The sequence below is a fragment of the Coffea arabica genome, chromosome 3c (genome assembly GCF_036785885.1).
Source record: "Coffea arabica cultivar ET-39 chromosome 3c, Coffea Arabica ET-39 HiFi, whole genome shotgun sequence".
NCBI lineage: Eukaryota > Viridiplantae > Streptophyta > Magnoliopsida > Gentianales > Rubiaceae > Coffea > Coffea arabica.
The window spans coordinates 13,217,524-13,234,488 of NC_092314.1; the positions used below are offsets into that span (position 1 = coordinate 13,217,524).

The 16,965-nt window shown below is 34.9% G+C and overlaps 2 protein-coding genes across 3 annotated transcripts; one reads left to right on the forward strand and one right to left on the reverse strand.

Moving 5' to 3' along the window:
- The first annotated feature begins 841 nt into the window (after window positions 1–841).
- On the forward strand, window positions 842–13,213 carry LOC113734680 (signal peptide peptidase-like 3). 2 transcript variants are annotated; one of them, XM_027261321.2, is made up of 15 exons: window positions 842–1,305; window positions 2,423–2,581; window positions 3,125–3,236; window positions 3,421–3,540; window positions 4,371–4,528; window positions 5,593–5,766; window positions 6,889–6,923; window positions 7,038–7,194; window positions 8,350–8,403; window positions 8,506–8,598; window positions 10,294–10,436; window positions 10,828–10,898; window positions 12,547–12,630; window positions 12,743–12,864; window positions 12,949–13,213. In XM_027261321.2, the coding sequence occupies exons 1-14, from the start codon at window positions 1,153–1,155 to the stop codon at window positions 12,856–12,858; spliced, it is 1,629 nt and encodes a 542-aa protein (XP_027117122.2). In that variant the 5' UTR covers window positions 842–1,152; the 3' UTR covers window positions 12,859–12,864; window positions 12,949–13,213. The 2 variants fall into 2 exon arrangements, with proteins under 2 accessions (XP_027117122.2, XP_027117121.2); XM_027261320.2 differs by having other exon boundaries at window positions 12,743–13,213.
- A 1,640-nt stretch (window positions 13,214–14,853) lies between these two features.
- On the reverse strand, window positions 14,854–16,679 carry LOC113734682 (UDP-glycosyltransferase 92A1). The gene has a single exon (XM_027261322.2). The coding sequence runs from the start codon at window positions 16,468–16,470 to the stop codon at window positions 14,962–14,964; it is 1,509 nt and encodes a 502-aa protein (XP_027117123.1). The 5' UTR covers window positions 16,471–16,679; the 3' UTR covers window positions 14,854–14,961.
- Window positions 16,680–16,965: the final 286 nt, after the last annotated feature.

The window sequence follows — 16,965 nt, forward strand, 5'->3', positions numbered from 1 at the left end:
GATTTACTAGGATATATATTAATATTTATTTGCATATCAAAATAGTAAAAGATCTAAAAATTCTTCAAAGGAAAAAGAACGAAACAGTGTCCAAATAATCGGCATGTAAACGTGATTGTTAAAAAAGAGTCATTTATTTCAAATTGTCTAATTATAAGGATATAAAATAAAAAAAATTCCCTTTGATTTCTTAGACTGAAAAGAGAAGAACATTAATTAGAAAAAAGAAAAACATATGTTATTTCTTCGTGTAGTAAGAGAATGGAAATCCTAAAATTAATTAGGGTAGATTATGCCAAATAAAAGAGACACAAATTAATGTCGAAATTTCTATATGTAAAAAAATTAATAAGTAAATTAAAATTCAATTAAAATTTAATTCTTTGATGAATATAATAATGAACAAAGGAATATTTTGGTTGCTCAAGAATAAGGATTTGAAAAAAGAAAACTAGTTCGAAAAAATAAAGAAAAGAGAGAGGAAAATAATTTTGTCCTGTAGAGAATTAAATGATGATATGTACATATACATATGCACATATATATTTATACACACATATATGTTTATATAATATATACATATATATATTAGGAGATAAAACTGAGAATTAGGGTATACGTCAAGGAAATAAATTGTAATTAATCCTAAAATTATAGTTAGATAGCAATAGTAATTGTTTGCCATTTTCTCCCATTTTCCTTTTATTCACAAACGTATTTCCAATAAAAACATAATTAAACGTGTTAATGCAAACACGTTTAACATTAAAAAATTAAGAAACGTGTTAACCAGTGTTGGCTAGTAAAGGCGATTTTAATGCTCCAACTACCCTTTCAAGAGTTATCTCTCTCCCTCTTCTCTTCTCTCTGTATCAAATGAGCCAACGCAAATTTGGGTGATTTTCTTTAGCAGTATTTTTCCCCACGTCTTTCTCTCTCTCTCTATATTCCTTTCTTTTCCTTTTACCTTTCTTCCCCATTTTTTCTCCCATCTTTCTCTCCAACCAGTCCCAATTTCCAAAAAAAAAAAAAATCAAATCCAAAAAGAAAGAGGGAGGGAAAGAAAATTTTTTGGGGATTTAATCGATAGTTATTCATGTAAATACTATAGTAAAACCAAAATTTTGTGAATAATAACCAATTGGGTTTGTCATGGCTTCAGTTTTATCTTCCTCTTTCGGTTTAATTTTTCAATTAGGTTTTGTTGTTCTTCTTTTTTGCTCGTCAATTGCTGAAGCTGATGATATCTCACGCCCATCCCCCAACGCCTTGAATTCTAGCTCCTGCAACAACCCTTATCGGTTGGTAAGTTTTTCCTTTTCGTTCACCAATTCTTGTAAATTGTTGGTTATTTTAATTATTCTGTATTGTTATTCCGCTTCATTCAGCTAGTGGAATTTGTTGTTGTTTTACTTCTGTGGAGTTCCCAATATTGATGGTTTTTACTTCCTAGATTTTGGTTTTTTAGTTTCTGTTTAAATCAATAAATAAATTTGCTTAATTTAGCAATTGCTTTGCACTGACTGGAAATGTGTGGGCTTAATTAAGGCTAGACGATTTAAGTATGTATATTTGTTAATTTCGGCCTTGATGGTAGGAATTAGCAACATGGATGTGAAGTTTTCTACGAATATGTTAGGGCATAATGTTGGTTGTTATTGCCGGATTTTATTTTGACGGTAAAGAAATTTATATTTAGGGGATATAAGCTGTAAATAGTGTTTCGTGCTACCTTAAGTTTCAAAATGCTTTATTTCTGGGCTGCAATGTGAGTGGCTCGGTGTTGGATTTTGCTAGCAAAGAGATCTATCTGCACAGAATATCAAACTGCAAACAATCTTTTGTGCTAGGTTAATTTTTGAAATGCTTCATTTCTAGGAAACAGTTGCAATTTGATTGACCTGGAGTGTTTATAAGAACTGTTCGGAGTAATATGGAAAGAAAGCACATCAACTGTGAGATAAATCTACTGAGAATAGTAATGTGTTATATTGGATTAAGCTGGATTTGTTTGGGGATGATGAAGTTAGCAGAGGGAAAGTAGAAAATTGGGGCCTCTTGATCTTTTACAAAATTGCAGCTATTTTTTGTTAAGTTGTTTATTCTTTTTTTTTTTTTTTGGTTCTTTTGGGTTTTAAGATCTCTGGTGATATATAAGTATATAATTTTGGTTTCAGAATGACTTCTTTTATTTGTGCCATCTGGTTGATTGTTATTGTTTGGTGTTATAATCTACAGATAATAGTGAAAAACTGTTTATTGATTCACAGAGGAGCATCCATATAATTTTTCTCTCATATAAGTAGATAAGCAGCCACGGAGAAGATGGAATTGCAATCATCATATAAGATTCATGTTATAAAATTTTACTATCAATGAGGTTATTGCTTCAGCAATACACTGAATCCCACATATTTTACAGGTTAAGGTCAAATCATGGGTCAATGGCGATGAAGACGAAACATTAAGTGGGATAAGTGCTTCATTTGGTTCTTTGTTGCCTACTGAAGCTGAAAAAGGCTCCAAATTGCCTGCTGTGGTTTCTAATCCATTGAGTGGCTGTACTAGTTCCACTTCCAAGGTATATTTATTTTATACAAAATTCTCTTGCTTATTATTGCCCAAGAGAAATAGGGATTGTGAATTTTGAAATACATGCTTGTTCATGAGAAAACCTTGAATGAAACATGTGAGGTAATGCTGAAGTTTAGGATTTGTATCCTTTCGGTTTGCTAATATTCATCTTAAACATCTGATGACAAGCTATTGATACCTTGAGTACTCAACGTTTAGTTCGGTTAGTGATTGTATAAAATTCATAAATGTCTTGTCTTGTTTTAAGATACAGACTTAGGAAATCTATTTTTTTTTTTATAATATGAAGAAACTAATCTTGTTCCTTTTTTCATATTATAGATAATAGATTTGAGAAAGTAATTCGTGTATGAGAATCACTTAGCAAAGGACATGCATGAGGGACACCTACTGTACACTAGTGGAGTATTTTTTGCATATAAATTTAAGAAGTCACTGTCTCTTTCATGTGATTATGAGAAGCCATTGTTTTCTATATCATTATGAGTTTTAATTACATTGCAAATGGTTTGTGTTGTAATCTGTGTAGTTGTCAGGCTCCATTGTGCTCGCCTTTCGTGGTGATTGTGATTTTACAACCAAGGCTGAAGTTGCACAAGCACAAGGTGCTGCCGGACTTTTGATAATAAATGATGCAGAAGGTTATTACCTTGATTCTTTTCTAATATCAGATCATTGGACAATGATGAGTGAATTTTCTCTTCTTACACACACACAAGAGCATATTGTTCTCTCTTAGCATATGCATATTTTTTAAACTAATAGGTTATGCAGCACATGTTCTTTCCCAAGAATGACACTTTTTCTTCCTCTGATTTTATGCAGATCTCATAGAGATGGGATGTTCTGAAAAAGATACTAACTTAAACATTACAATCCCAGTTGTAATGATTTCAAAGTCAGGAGGAGAGGTTTTAAAACAATCTATGTCTGGTGGACATAGTGGTGAGCATTGACTTTATTTATTTTGTTCAAGATTTGGCATGTTTAACATACCTAATATCCTATTGACAAGATGGAAAACTTGTGGGTGGCATAGTTTAAAGGGGAATGGAAAAAGGAATAAAAAAGAATGGACATGGTGTAATAATTATGCAGGGTTTGGTAATGATTCTGTAATAATTCGCAGAACAGTTTCAAGAACTTGTGATTGAGTTGGTAATTATATTCAATTACCAATAGTTGTTCTGTGCTGCTTTCATGGTTTATTAATGTGATTATCACTCACTGCCATGTAAGTGTTGCCCTTTTTGTTGGCTTGGCAATTTATGTGTCATAATATTATCCTATCAATTATATTTGATATATGCCTTTTTTTTCTGAAATAGAAAACCTAATTTTCATCTTGAAACATATATGTTCGAAATAACAGTTATACACATACACACACATGCACAAACATATATGTAAATACTGTGTCTGTCTTTCTTTCTTTTTTTTTTCCCATTTTTATCTCACATCGATGCTTCTTTATTTGCTGCACATCTTCTTCTTCTTTCTGCAGATTTTTATTTGTTAAAATCTAATTTTTCATTTTGAAATATATAATTTCAAAATAACATGTATATGCACACATGTACACACTGCAAACATATACGCATATACATTGTGTCTCCTTTCTTTTAAAAAAAAAAAAAATTGATGCGTCTTTATTTGCTACATGTGTTCATCTTCTTTTTGCAGATCTTTTATTCATTTTTCTGTGTGCTATGGATGTGCTTAATGTCTTCACATTGATGATTTCAGTTATAACGATTTTGCATTGTTCACTGTAGTGGAAATTTTGTTATATTCACCAAATCGCCCAATTGTCGACTTTTCTGTGGTATTCTTATGGTTGATGGCTGTTGGAACACTTGTTTGCGCATCACTTTGGTCAGAGTTTACAGCATCTGAGCAAACTGATGAACGCTATAATGAATTGTCACCTAAGGTACAAAAGCGATCTCCTCAACTAGCCCTGAATTTCCTAGTACTTAGATTTTGCTTTTGTTGGTCATGTACTTAAAATTTTTAAATTGTCTTGCTTAGCATTCATCAATTTTGATTTGGCTTTTCATGCTATGCAAATTGTTATGGGGCTTTGATAGCCTAATTATGATTACCTAGTTATTTGTAAATACTATTGGGATCTTATTTGTTTGTCCTTTTGTTATCATGATGCCTGGTGGAATCCTTTTGCAAAATAAGCTTAGTTAAAACTTTCCTGCTAATTCAGGCTGGTTTCTATAGGAAATTCTATCTTTCCCAAACTATTTTATACTTGGTATGGTTTAGATGCCCATTCATATGTCTTGTAACTTCTGGCTTCTGTAATCCAGGCATCTTAATCTTTTCTTTTTGGGATGCAGAAAGGGGCTAAATCCCTGGTGGTTTAGTGTGGACTTCTGTCAAAGTGATTATACCTACTTTTGCATTTTAGTCTATACAACTATGATTATGTATATTTTAGGTTCCTACTCCAAGAAGGATCATTTATTAAGAAGCCAAGCTTGCAAGTTTTTTTAAACTGTTTAATGTGAAGGGGAACTTTCAATAGCTGTTGTTAATAAGCAAAGGCGCAATCCAAAACAAGTTGACCCCTATATGTTACTCGCATGTGGATGCATTATTGGCATCAATAGAATGCAAGTTATGGAAGATAAGTTCAATCTTAACATAGTTAAGTCAACTTTGTGAAGATTGAATTATAAATGCTCTCATGTAGTCTTGATCACATGAAGAATCAAAACCAAAGTTTCTTCTTATCAGCAGTGTACTTGATGTTGAAATTAAGCAAAAACATGTGATATTTTGAGGAACATAGCCACTGCAAAGTTGCTTCTTTTTATAAGAGCCATTGTTCATGATATGCCTTGCATAGCATGCATTTTTTTTCTCCTTGTTCATTGGGTTTTGGCATTCTATGTAAATGGCAGTGCACAAAATGTCTGTGCTCAACCTCTTCCAATTTTGATTTAAAGATCCCTGGATTAAGTTTTCTTCTATGCTTGCTAGGAATCATCAAATGCTGCCAAGGAAGAAACAGAGAAGGAGATTATCAGCATTAATACTAAGAGTGCTATTATTTTTGTCATATCAGCGTCCACATTTCTGGTGCTGCTTTACTTATTTATGTCAACTTGGTTTGTCTGGGTGCTGATCGTACTTTTCTGTCTTGGTGCGGTTGAGGTATTTAATTTTATCTCTTTACTCAATATCATTGTGGATAAACATAGACATCCAACACCTGCCGGTTCTCCTTTTGATGGATTTTCAACCCGAGGTTTAGAGACCAAAGATGTTTGGGGTACCCAGGCTTTTTTTCCGTCCGCAGAAATAGTGTAAAATGGAAAATAATGAATATTGCACACTGAAATTTTGTAGAGTACAATGTAAGAACGAATAGATTATTGATCTGTTTGTCTCATAGTTGCTCTTATGTGTATTGAGTTTGGTATTTTGGTGTTCCTTGCCATTTAATTCTTTTATGAAATGCTGGTGAAAGATGTAAAAACATTGAACTGCTTCGTCTGATTTACAGACTTGGGAAAAAAACAAGGATTGAGCCTAAGCTAATGCAGAGGATGTCACAAATCAAATTCATTTCTTCATTTGATCAAATTCCCCATCTAAGAATGCTTATTTTCTTATTTCTGTTTCTTCATTTTTTGGTGTGTATTAATCCAATCAACCTGAACGGACAACTAAGAGAATAACACCAATCTGTAATATTAACGATAGCTCATTTTCTGGTAGACTGAGCAAAATGATTTGACAAATTAATAGGCTTTACATCATTACTCCTGCTGAAGAGGTTCCTGGATTGATCTGATCTTAATCTGATCACTTTTTTCTCCTACTTGTTTGGTGTGATGTAACTTATCCATTTATTATGGATCTTACCATTTCCTATGTCTACTTTTTCCTTTTCTTGGTCCTCTAGTAGCTTGAAGAAGTAGAAAGGTTGCTCATTATTGTGTATGAGTGCATTCAATTGTGTATCTAAAACTTTATTAAGGTGAAAAATACTGTGGGATGACAAATCTGTTTCTTGTGACAAATTTAAATATATTAGTATTTATAGAGTTCCCTTATTTGTATCTGCCAACAAGTTTATTTTTCTTTGTGAAGCTTGCCTTGCAATTTAAAGAATTATTCAACTCCTTTCAACTTGATTTATGATTTTGTGTGGCCATTCATTTGATTCTGCTATATTTCTCTTCATGCTAAAATGTGATAATACTCTAAACAACCTTTTTGCCTCTTCACTCCGTTAATATGTACTTTTCTGTGGGCAATACTTTTTGGCAGGGAATGCATTCTTGTATAGTATCTCTTGTTCTGAGGTACAGTTCACTTACTCTTTTCTTTTCCCCTCATCCTAACCTGTCAATTGTTTTTATGTGCTTAATAAATCCTCCTGCACTCTGAATATTTATATTTTCTTGTTAATTGAGCAGCAAATGCAAAAATTGTGGAAGGAAAACTGTCAATTTGCCACTTCTAGGAGAGGTCTCCATTCTCTCTCTGGTAGTGTTGCTATTTTGCTTGGCTTTTGCCATTTTCTGGGCTGCAAATCGTAAGGCATCATACTCCTGGATAGGCCAGGATATTCTTGTAAGTATGGCTTAAGTCTTCCTTGGTTTATTACATGCCCATTTTGCAATGTTTGCTTGCTGTTTTGATATGGTAATTGGCTGCACGGGAGTAGATATACTAGCATTTCTTGGAGTGTGTAAGAAACATGATACCAGCATGGTATTCTTGAGACTTCTCTTTTGTTCTGATGGTGAATGATATTGATTTCCTTTTTCATGTGAACTATGGTTTAGCTCTTTTTTTTTATTTGCCACGCATGCTGATGCAGTGGCAGGTGGGGATGATGCTCTTATGGTTATTTATTTTGGATTTACGTAAACATACGATATTTTTTTTTCCTTCTTGTTTTTGTCTGTAGCCTATAAGAATACCGAGCGTCTAGGAGTTTAATTGCTGAAAGATGAGGTACTACTAGAGCTTGTAGCATCGTCTAAACAATTTACTCTATTTAATCAGTACTCTTTGTCTATCCTTTCTTCTAACTTGTGGTTGGAGGCTAGTACGTGGTTGGGCTAAAACTACTACTTTGTTGAGCATGGTTTCCTCCAGCCACATTGAGTATGGCTTGATAAAGTCCTAGACGGAGCTGGGTGTTTTCTTCTCTTCTTCTGCAATTCGCTTTTTTCCGTTGCGTACCTATGAGAAAATCTTTTATTGTGTTTTATGAGCTTAGAGTCTTTTTTGGAATTTTTTTCTTAATTAGCAGTTCTTCATATTTACAGTTTAAAGTAAGATTAAAGAAACTTAAGCGTAAGGGGTGCTATCTTACCAATATAAAGCACTGCATGATTTTGCTGTCCTAATTCAGATATCATTGTTCTGGGGAAAGTTGGATGGCTAGGTGATCTTTGTTATTCTATTTGGACTCTAAATGTTGACAGGATATCTCTGCGAGCTCTAGCATTAACCTGAAGAACTGTGTTCTCTTCGTATTAGATTTAGCCATCTATATGTGGCCATCTTATTCTTGTTAAAGTTACTCTTATTAAAGTTAGTTATGTAGGTTAATTTGTTCCATTTTGCTTAAGAAAAAAGTTTAATTTTGCATTTTTGTATTGTTCTGAAAAGATCTAACATCTAAAACTGGCCGTTGCAAAGTTTTGTTTTTCATTCTCTTCCTTTTCTGCAATCATTCTAAATTTTGAGGATGACCGTCTGTAATTTTGTTGTCAGGGCATCTGTTTGATGATAACTGTCTTGCAGTTGGCACAATTACCTAATATAAAGGTTTGTGAGGCCAGAGGTGCAACCTCTCCATATCTTTCTACACTTGCTTGCTTATGCCGTGCTTTTTCCTTCCCAGCTTATGAGAATTTTGTTTTAATTTAGGTTGCTACTGTGCTTCTATGTTGCGCTTTTCTTTATGACATCTTCTGGGTGTTCCTGTCGCCTTACATTTTCCATGACAGCGTTATGATAGCGGTACGTTCTCTTTTCCTATAAAGATGTTTTTCTTTGTTGTCAAGGTGAACAGTAATTTTATTGCAGAGATCAGCTACATTCTTTTTGCATCTCACTAAATTCTTCTAGTTTACTTTTCTTAACCATTAAACTTATAAAGTCAGTGGAAAGTATTGCTAGTTAAATTTAGAGGCGATAAAATATTGGAAATGGTGTGTGGATTGACATTATTTACTTTTGGGTTACCTTCCTATGTTTTTATTGTACTTTAACCTCTAAACTCCATAAATGTCTATACTCAAAGCTTAGATCCCGCATTTGTATATTGATTTTGGTAGTCACCCACCCCAAATAGGAGCAAATATATGAAAGGAAGAGACAAACAGTTTATTTCTCGTTGAGGGTAATTTATGCAGTGTATGGCCTGACCATTTGGAATATGAGAGAATTGAAATCAGATTGTATTTCACAAAGCATCCTTTTTCTGTCATGTTCCTTCCCTCTTTTACCCTAAATGCTGGCCAATTTTTCCACATGGGCCAATTGATTCTTTTTAAAGCCTGCAAGCAATGGGCTGGAGAGATGGATGGTTAAGGTTTTTCAGCTTTGGTTGGAGCCTCTGTTTTTGCTTCCATCAAGTTAAATTCTGTTCTAGTCTTCTTCCCTAGTCCATTTTTTTCCTTCTATACTTTAGGATGAGTATTTGAATGACTTGCCACTGATCTCTTATGAAGTAGTGGATAGTGTGATTGAGAGGATGTGCTAACAAAATTTTGAAAAGTTCAGCATGGGTACAATATATGTAATAAGCATATTGCCTTCGATGATTTTATTAGCTTTTCAGATGTTAATGTTGACATTGAATCAATGCAGGTTATGTTCTTGCTAGTGTCCATATTAGTTTTCTAATATGTTTTACCTTACATCATTAACTTTTTTAAACTTGGCGTGGTTATAAAGTTGATTGCTACTCAATTCATATTTAACCCTTCTTCCGGAGAACTGCTCCAACTGATTTGTAACTTTGGGCATAGGGTCTTGGTTGACTTGTGATTTGTTGATTCCCTTCTGTTAGGAACTTTTATTGAATGATCAGTAAACATCTTTGGCAGTTGCATGAGAGGTGATTTTTCTGCAGGATTACTGGGAAGGTTTAGGCTATTAGTTATTTTAGTTCTATTAATTTTGAAAGGAGGTTTTTGGATTGTTGATGCTCTTTAATTCATATGCAATTCCGACAACGTTGCAATTTTCTAGAGCTACTTGGATTGTGTTCCACTTATTCTGCTTTCTTTTCCTCAATACATCTCATAGATGGTTGGTTTGATGGATTCATTTAGTTAATAGATCCTTGAACTCACTTTTAAGCTTGACATAAAACTCTTCTTTTCTTTTGTAAAACTTAATTGATGATTTCATCTTTTCCTTAGTTGATTTCACTTCACGATAATTTAGATGTTCGAATCATTCAAGAACTTGGTTATTTTGCTCAAGATAAACCGTCCATTATGTGAGGGGTTACTTTGTGTCTGTGACTATTGCATTAACAATTTCAGGTTTTGAAGTATTCTAGGTTTATTAGTCGCGAATACCAACCAAACTGTTGCTGTATTTTTGGCTGTTTTGTCATTTTTTATCTTAATAGTTTTGGTTTAGCAATCAATTTCTCGAGCTTTTTCAAATTTTAGATGTCATTTATTTGTTTGTTCTTTGTAGGTTGCTCAAGGTGACAAGGCTGGCGGAGAATCAATCCCGATGCTCTTGAGAATTCCTCGATTTTTTGATCCTTGGGGTGGTTATAACATGATTGGCTTTGGGGACATACTCTTCCCCGGTTTGCTTGTTTCCTTTGCACATAGGTAGCTTTTTGTTTTCATACAATCTTATGAATAGTAGTATGTTGTGATGCCTTTCCAGTATGCTGCATTGGTGTTTTCATTTGGCTAATATTTCTAGAAAATGTCAAATTTTATTTAACATTGCAATGTTTCTCAACCAGGACCTGTTCTCGAATCCTTACATAACTTGCTGTTTAAGTAGACATGTATAACCAAGTAGTATTGATTAGGCTTAGGCTTTGTATGCTTGTTAGATTTTTCTCATTGTAAAAAGTTTTTATTTCTTCTCATTCCTTTGTTGCAGCAACGTAGTTATTTTATAGAGTGGTTAGTTTTTTTGAGCTGTTCTCCTGTTTCTCTTGTATGTTCTTTTGTTTATTTGGTAAGTAGTGTGTGTGATTTTTTGCTGCAGATTTGATAAAGCCAAAAAGAAGACTGGTCGAAATGGATACTTCCTTTGGTTGGCCATTGGCTATGCATGTGGTTAGTAGCATTGACTTTTGTTTCCTTCACTATGATCTTTGTAAAACAACTACATTTAGGGTCTGTTTGGTTGGAAGTAAAATGTTTTCCTTGGGAAAATATTTTCCGTGGAAGTAATTTTCCATGAAAATCATTTCCCTTTCATCATTTTCAGGTGTTTGGTTAGTTTATTGAAAATATTTTCTTACTTCATTTTTCTGGTGTTTGTTTAACTTTTGAAATATTTTCACTTTTATCTCTATCTTTACTTTCTACACATTATAACTACATACTTCTTCCCATGTAAAATAAGAAAACTTATCTCATTGTTTAACTTTAAAAAATCTTGGAGAAATGTATATATGAATAAAAAATATCTCCTCAAGCAATAAACAAATTGCTGGCCATTTAGTGTCAAATATCAATCACATGCAATGCTTATTGTGACATATATCTTGCACTCTCACTGCTGAAAGTTTCTCTAGAAAAGAATGTCCTTATTATACATAATTAATTACTAGCATAGAATGAGCAGGATGAAGTTTTTTTTTTTTATTTTGAATATACTAGGGGGAGGGTTGGGTTGGGTTGGGTGGTACGGGGGAGAGAGTGTAAGGAAAAGGTCTTGGGTTCGAATCCTCCTGTTTACACTAAAAAAAAAAAGAACATACTACAAGATGTTTTCAGTAAATTTGGAACATATTACAGGCGGGATGCATGCATTTCAGAAAACAACTTCAGTAAGTTTGGAAGGGAAGTTGTTTTCCATAAGATGAGTGAAAATATTTTACATAGGAAAATGTTTTCAGTAACTTTTGTGCAACCAAACACGGGAAATTAGGAAAATATTTTCCTGGAAAACATTTTCACCTGAAACAAACGGACCCTTAATGCAACATGGATACTCTTCTCTTTCCTTGCCAAAAAAAAAAAAGAGCTCCCTTCATTTATTCTTGGCAAGCCTATTCTAAGACAAATTACAAGCAAGGGAAGAGAATTTTTTGCAGGGTTTTGGATGTCTTGTAGTGAATGTGCTTGCAAAGATCAGTTGAGTGTTTTCAAGGAAGAGAAACTTTGATTAGTCTACAGCCAAGCAACTTGAGTCAACACACAGAGAGAGAGAGAGAGAGAGATAGACGATTAATTGACAACAGAGCAACATGATTCAGCACAGAGAGAGAGAGAGAGAGAGAGCGGGAGAGAGATGGGAGCATAGGCTCTTAAGAAGACAGGGCTATCATGTTGCAAGATACAACATATTTTAGGTAAAGTTAAGATGTAGTCTTTCAAGTCCAAGGAGGAAACATCTTTATATGGATGTGTGCTATAAAGCTGAACTTCTAGTACGTGAATCAGCTGGAAGATCTTTAGACCAATTAGAGTACTAAAAATTAGTAAGTGGAGCGGAACTCCAAAAGAGAGTGGTCAAATCCCTCAAAATGAGCGTAGAGCTAATAAAGTTTTTTATGAACTTATGTGGTTCCTTCACTGAAGGAACGGATACTTTATAGTGATTTATTTCCCATAACTTGTGTTCTGCCCTTTTATCGGTTTTACAAATTCTGGTTATGTTTATTCTTGTCCAGTTAGACTTCTACTTGGATTTATAGGAAACTGTATCAGATACTGTTCTCAATTTCTTGTTTAACATGGTGATGTATTTTTGCAGGCTTGTTCTTTACTTACTTAGGCTTGTATCTAATGGATGGACATGGTCAACCTGCTCTCCTGTACCTTGTTCCTTGCACATTAGGTATGAATTTCTGCTATCCCCGTGCTATCTGTTTTTATTGTATTTGTGAACCTCATTTACCACTAATTCTTTGCCCCATCTTGTTGCCTTCACTGGATTTCTTATAACACAGGACTTTGTGTTATATTGGGTTTGGTGAGAGGTGAGTTGAGAGAACTTTGGAGCTATGATGGCGATTCAACGAGCACTGATTCAACTCAACCACCGTTACCTTCTGGAGAAGCTTGATCTTCAGTTAATATTGTTAAGACTTGTGATCTGCGCCATTTATCTAGAAGAATGTGTTCCTCCTCTAACTATTTTTGGAAGTGTTTGTAGATACGCATGCTGTTTGAGCTCTTCGAATGTTGCTCAGCAAAAGGTCACCTGCCATTTATCTAGAAGTATGTGTTGTACCTTGGTCTCTTGGTTCTCTGTCAAAAGCAAGCAACTAAAATTGTAATTGTCAAGATATACATAGGTTTCCACTTTCTTTCTTTCTTTAGAGACCATTGGAGATTTGTTTCAGCATGAGCAAGGATTCAGGACATGCACACCTATTCTTCAGCTAATTGCTAAAGAGAGAAACAATTGAACTTTGCTCTGCTCCCTCTTCTTGGACTAATAACTAATCTGTTAATCTATGACTGATTTGTTACATAATGACTACACTTTTATGTTGCTTTCTAACAAACCAGGCATTAATGGTAGTAATGGCTTCAGTGCCAGAAGGAATACCAGCTAGTTACTGTTATGTAAGAATGTCATGGTAGAATAATTTGGTTTCTTGCGTTCAGAGGAGGTCAACTTGTATGATTAAGCTTTCGCAACTTGCTTTCAGTAAAATGGGTTTTAATTTTTTTTATTTTCCAGCATTTGCATTAGCTGAATGAAACTGGAGAAATACTTTCGTGATCTTTAACTTGCCCATGAAGCTCATTTTCCAGCAAGGGAGAAAAGAAAACCCCAAAAAAAAAAATTTATGGACACAGGTGCTAGAATCAAGGAAAAATGTTGGGTGGGAAAGGAAGTGGATGGATGGAGGTATTAGTTCCATTTGGCCAATCAAAATGCAAAAATGCCAAGAGTAGAAATGTGAGTTGATTTCTGTCATTCCTATTGGGATTACAGCTCTAGAGGGAGCTTTGCAGATGCTAATATTTCAACTAAGAGATTTGGGCATTAGCAGGCTTTTTCATACTTAAGTGGAGCTGAGTTGAAGTGACCTGCAGGATCTGTTGTGCAGGAGCTGGGGAATGTATTGTTGGACTCAGAAGGCATTTAAGCTCTTCTGCCAACCAAGAGTACTAAATAAGTTAAGTAGATTTTAGTGATTGGGCATATAATTGGTTCCTGAAAATGAAAAAAGTGAGTTTAGTGCCAGTAATCTTTTGTGCCAGTTTGGATTAAAAAAAGCAAACAAGGAATCCTCGTATTACCATAGGTGTAAAATTCTCCTGGCCTGGAAAAAGAAGATTAGTTTTTTTGAAGTTGTTAATTACTGTTTTGGAATTTAATTATTCCAGTGAAGTCTTTCTAAACTGTTCTGAATCTTCAGTGCAAATTTATGTGACACAATCTTGAGAAATACAGCTAGTATAGATGAAGGGCGTGGGAGCAGTTTAAGCTTTTATTGAAAACACTCTTCTTTCATCAATACAGCAAAAATTTATTCACCGTTTTCCTATTTTTAAAAGGCATAAAAATTTGAGTAAATCTTATATACGCTGATAGTATATATATTATCACACCGTTTTTCTATTTTTAAAAGGTATAAAAATTTGAGTAAATCTTATGTACGCTGATAGTATATATATTATCACGGTTGAATACGTAACATATATGTAAATTTTGGATTGTATATTATGCATTAAATAGTAAAAGTATATACACTGTTAGCGTATAGAAGGTTAATACTAAAAGTTGAGGACAGTCTTCATTTTCAGCAAATTTAACATTAGCCTTTACATGAATTGACAAGGAGGTAGTGCGAGCAGGATTTTCTAGTTTACTAGTGCTTAATTGGAAACTTCAATTATCAAGTACCATGTGATTGCGATATTTAAAAGTTAAACTTCGTTGTTAACGTTTCCTGTGTTGAGGAGTTGATGCTTGAAAGGTTGCATTGATTTTGATGTATACTATGCTGGTTGGTTGAGAGGCCAAAGGTTGATCAAATGAAAGGGTAATTCTAGCCCAAGAAAGAAGATAATCCTTCATAAGAAATTACTTCAAAGAATCAGATTGCTCCAATAAGCTTTATTTGAGATAAAAGTGGAGGAAGGATTAAATCATATCCAATTTCCTCAACAGCCAAAGGTGAACTTCATTGGCAGGGCAACTTAAAATTTATTAAGATGCTGTAAGAACTTTTCTCTTGGACAAAACTACAGAGATGAAATCATCTATGGCTTGCAAAGAAGACCCTTTGTGTCCTTCATCTTCCCTTACAGCAGCCCTTATCAACCCTCTTATCTCAACTGCCTTTCTTTTCATTTCCTCTCCTTTGCCTCCTTTCTCCATCACAGTATTTATTACCCTCTCCACATGCTCTTTCTCTACAGTACTCTGCAATCCCCTAGTTAACTCAACACCAACTCCCATTTCCTCCATTATCAACTTTGAGTTGTACCCTTGTTCAGCTGCAAGTGGCCAACCAATCATGGGAACACCTTGACTCAAACTCTCCATGATTGAATTCCATCCACAATGGCTCAAAAATGCTGCTGTTGATTTGTGACGAAGAATCTCCAATTGGGGTGCCCATTTATGCACTAACAATCCTTGATTTGTTTGCGCCATTCTTTCTTCAAAACCTTCTGGTAACCACTCAGCCCTGAATTCACCTTTAGGATCAAAGCCAAAAGGAGGCCTAATAGCCCAAATGAATGGTTTCCCAGAGTGCTCTAACCCCATAGCTAATGCCATCATCTGAGAAGGACTTGTAGTGTTCTGGGAACCAAAAGAGATGTAAAGAACAGAACACTCGGGATGTGAGTCCAGCCATTCCAGGCATTGTTCAGTAGGCAAACCTGGTTCTCTCCCGCTGGGCTGACTGATGATTTTGGATTCTGAAGAAGAATCTTGTTCAAGCATTTGTGGTGGAAGAAGGGGTCCAATGCACCAAACAGGGAGTTTTATGTATTTCCTAAGCACATCCAAGCCAAAAGGCTCAATTTCCTGCACTGTATTGCATAACCATCCAAGAGATCCCAAAGATTTTGATATCTGCGGCTGAAAAAACTTTGACCATTCATCGGTACCATCTGCTGCTTGCAGATACCTATGCAGATGGGTGATATGGAACCGACATGAATCAGGAAAACCAGGAAGACTGAACTCATCTTTGCCGGAGGAACGGTGAGGGAGGTTCTGCCATATTGAAACATAGGCAGCAGTGCCATAGGCACCACCTGTGGTGAAAGTTACATTTACAGTTTCAAAATCCTTTGCTACATCAGTAGCCCACCCTACAAAAATATCAGAAACTATGCACAACGGAGGATGTCCCTCCTTTTCGATGATTTTTGCGATGAGACGGCGAAAGGGGCCTTCAAGATTAGCTGCACCCTGGAAGAGTTTGATGATATGGTCCAAGGACAAGGCCCCAGTGTTCTCAGTATTTGGTGGCAAGCCATGTTCAACACTGTTGAAAGGAAGAGATTCTAAGTTGATTCGGGATTCTTGGGATGAATCCTTTGATATAGTATTCTCGAGGTACTTGACATTAAGAGGGGTGCTAACCAGGGTGATGGCGAAGCCAGTTCTTTGTTGAATTTTCTTGGCTAAATCTAAGAAAGGGGTTAGATGGCCATGAGCCATGAATGGTATCATCACCATATACTCCTTCAAGCCAGTCATCTTCCCTGGATTTTCAGGACTGGAAAATTTGATGTGATTTAGATTTTAGGAGCTGGGAGTGCTGGGGTGCGAAAAGGCGAAAAGCGAGGAAGAATATTTGTAAAGCTCAAACAGCACAATGAAGAATTGTATAGGTTATCTACCAGAAAGATGGACCAGACATCCAGAAAGAAAGAAACAAAGGCGAAGATATAAATGAACCAATCAGTAAAGCGACAAACCATAAAGGCCAACCTTATGGTTGCAAGACTTTATTCTAAAATATTCCTCCTCCGTCCCACTTTGATAGTCCTGTTTCTTTTTTCACACAGTTTTTCACTTTGATAGTTCTATTTTTTTTTTCACACAGTTTAAGAAAAAGTAGTTAATTTTGTTGGAAAAATAAATTTAGATTACTATTTTTCTAAAATACCCTCATATTAAATATGGTACAACCTTATCGGAATTTGAATTGATGGTAAAAAAAAATCAACTCTCATTAAATGGGGTAGGTTA

Bases quoted from the DNA above. Each gene is read 5' to 3' on its own strand.
- LOC113734680 (XM_027261320.2), top strand. From the start codon at position 1,153: ATGGCTTCAGTTTTATCTTCCTCTTTCGGTTTAATTTTTCAATTAGGT. The intron at 6,924-7,037 runs GTACAGTTCACT...TTAATTGAGCAG, and splicing joins ATAGTATCTCTTGTTCTGAG to CAAATGCAAAAATTGTGGAA. The intron at 10,437-10,827 runs GTAGCTTTTTGT...TTTTTGCTGCAG, and splicing joins CTTGTTTCCTTTGCACATAG to ATTTGATAAAGCCAAAAAGA.
- LOC113734682 (XM_027261322.2), bottom strand. From the start codon at position 16,470: ATGACTGGCTTGAAGGAGTATATGGTGATGATACCATTCATGGCTCAT.